The following is a 2,106-nucleotide window of genomic DNA, read 5'->3' on the forward strand; positions in this document are numbered from 1 at the left end:
ATCAGCACTAACGGACACATATGATGAGACTGGCACTCCGTGAACAGAGGAGTCCTCCAGTATGTAAGAAACACGAGCATTCTGGTTCCAGTCAGCATCTGTGGCTTTCACTGTGAATATAGAGAGACCTGGTGTGTTGTTTTCTACAATGTAGGCCTCATATGAGCTGCTATCAAAGACAGGCGGGTTGTCATTAACATCAGAGATCTGCAAGGTGAGAGTGACGCTGCTGGAGAGGGAGGGCACTCCTTCATCAGAGCAGCTCACTGTGATATTATACTCAGAGGCTCTCTCTCTGTCCAACTCACTGTCTGTCACTAAACTGTAGAAATTTCCAGTTGAATCTTTCATTATAAAAGGAATATTATCATTAATAAAACACTGAACTTTTCCATTTTCACCTGAATCTGCATCTTCTATATTTATCATCGTCACCACAGTCCCAACTTTTGCATCCTCTGATATCACATTTGATTTAGACATAATCTGGATATCTGGTTTATTATCATTTTCGTCTATGACGTCAATCATCACTTTACATGAGTCAACAAGGCCGCCATCATCACTAGCACGGATATTTATCTGAAATGAGCGAGCTTTTTCGTAATCAGCATTTCCTTTCATCCGAATCTCACCAGTTTCTGGATTAATTTCAAATAATCCACGCGCATTATCTAACATACTGGATATTGAATACGTTATTTTTCCATATGAACCTTCGTCTGCATCTGTAGCGCTGACTGTCAATACAACTGTTCCGACGGCTGAGTTTTCTCTAACTGCAGTTTTATATACAGACTGCGTAAAAACGGGAGCGTTGTCGTTACTATCCAACACGGTGATCAGGATCTGCATTGTTCCTGTCATCTGCGGCTCTCCGCCATCCAGCGCAGTCAGCACCAAGGACAGGCGCTCCTGTTTTTCCCGGTCGAGAGCTTTCTCTAACACCATTTCGATGTTTTTAGTCCCGTCTGCCTGGTCGTGTAACCTCAGAGCAAAATTCTCTGTCGGCTCAAGCTTATATGTCTGCAGTCCGTTTCCACCCACATCCAGATCCACGGCGCGGTCTAAAATGAATTTAGCACCGCGGACTGCGGACTCGCTGATTTTAAATTTGACATCAGTCTTTTCGAATGAGGGTGGATTATCATTAACATCTGTGATCTCTACCGTCACGCTGTAAAACTCCATGGGATTTTCTAATATGATCTGAAAATGTAAGGCGCAAGGCGTCGTCTGTGCACAAAGCGTCTCTCTGTCGATCCTGTTTTTGATGAGGAGGACGCCTCTTTCTTTATTCAGCTCCACGTATTCATCACCGTCTCTGCTAAATATCCTAGCTTTGCCCGACTTTAGTCTTTTAATGTCTAAACCAAAGTCTTTCGCSATGTTACCAACTAAAGAACCTTTGGGCATTTCCTCTGGAATGGAATAGCTGACCTGCGCGAGCACCGAGCAGAAAGAGAGGACGGAGAACAACAGCAGTACTTGCCCTTTCATTGTTTGTCCCACGTTATCCATATATGAACAACAAAATGCAGCGGTATTTGTTTTCTTAAAAGAAAAATAAATAAATAAATAAGCCTGGGTTGTAATGGCTGGCTTGTTCCAAACAAAAAATGTGTTTCAGGAGCTCCAGAGTATCGTGTAAAATCCAAACGGTGCTTTACACTTGTGTCGTTTTTTTTCTCTCTAAAATGAAGAAATGAAGGGAGGTACAAGCTGTCTGCGATATATCTGAAACTAATGGAGCAACAGCGGCACTTTGAGCTCAATATTAAAAAGTGCACCTAAAATACAGACAGTAAAATTTGGATTATATTTAGAAAAAATGCTTAAAATACTAAAGTGTGATGGTCAACAGCTAAAACATGAAGTAAAAGCAACTATAGGCAAAACATTTATTTAACAAAAGAGACAAAAACAAAATAAAATAAAAACGACATTGTGACAAAAAACAATTTAAAATATTTAGAAAAAAGAGAAAGAAAAGAAATTGCCGTGCTGCTGAATGATGTAGCTGTCTGAGGTCCTGAAACGAGTTGCAACCAGTCTACTTAAAAAAGTCTTTGACAAACAGTTAAATAACTCTTTAAAAATATAAAC

General features: G+C 40.4%; 1 protein-coding gene across 1 annotated transcript in view; it reads right to left on the reverse strand.

The window, feature by feature from the left end:
- The window catches only part of LOC106514087 (protocadherin gamma-A11), a 4,371-nt gene extending 2,479 nt beyond the window's left edge, over positions 1-1,892 (reverse strand). Inside the window, exon 1 of the mRNA XM_014003191.1 lies at positions 7-1,892. Coding sequence (XP_013858645.1) covers positions 7-1,521 — 1,515 coding nt within the window. The 5' untranslated portion in view covers positions 1,522-1,892. The remainder of the gene's footprint in view (positions 1-6) is intronic.
- Positions 1,893-2,106: the final 214 nt, after the last annotated feature.

This window comes from Austrofundulus limnaeus, unplaced genomic scaffold (genome assembly GCF_001266775.1).
Source record: "Austrofundulus limnaeus strain Quisiro unplaced genomic scaffold, Austrofundulus_limnaeus-1.0 Scaffold1, whole genome shotgun sequence".
Lineage (NCBI taxonomy): Eukaryota > Metazoa > Chordata > Actinopteri > Cyprinodontiformes > Rivulidae > Austrofundulus > Austrofundulus limnaeus.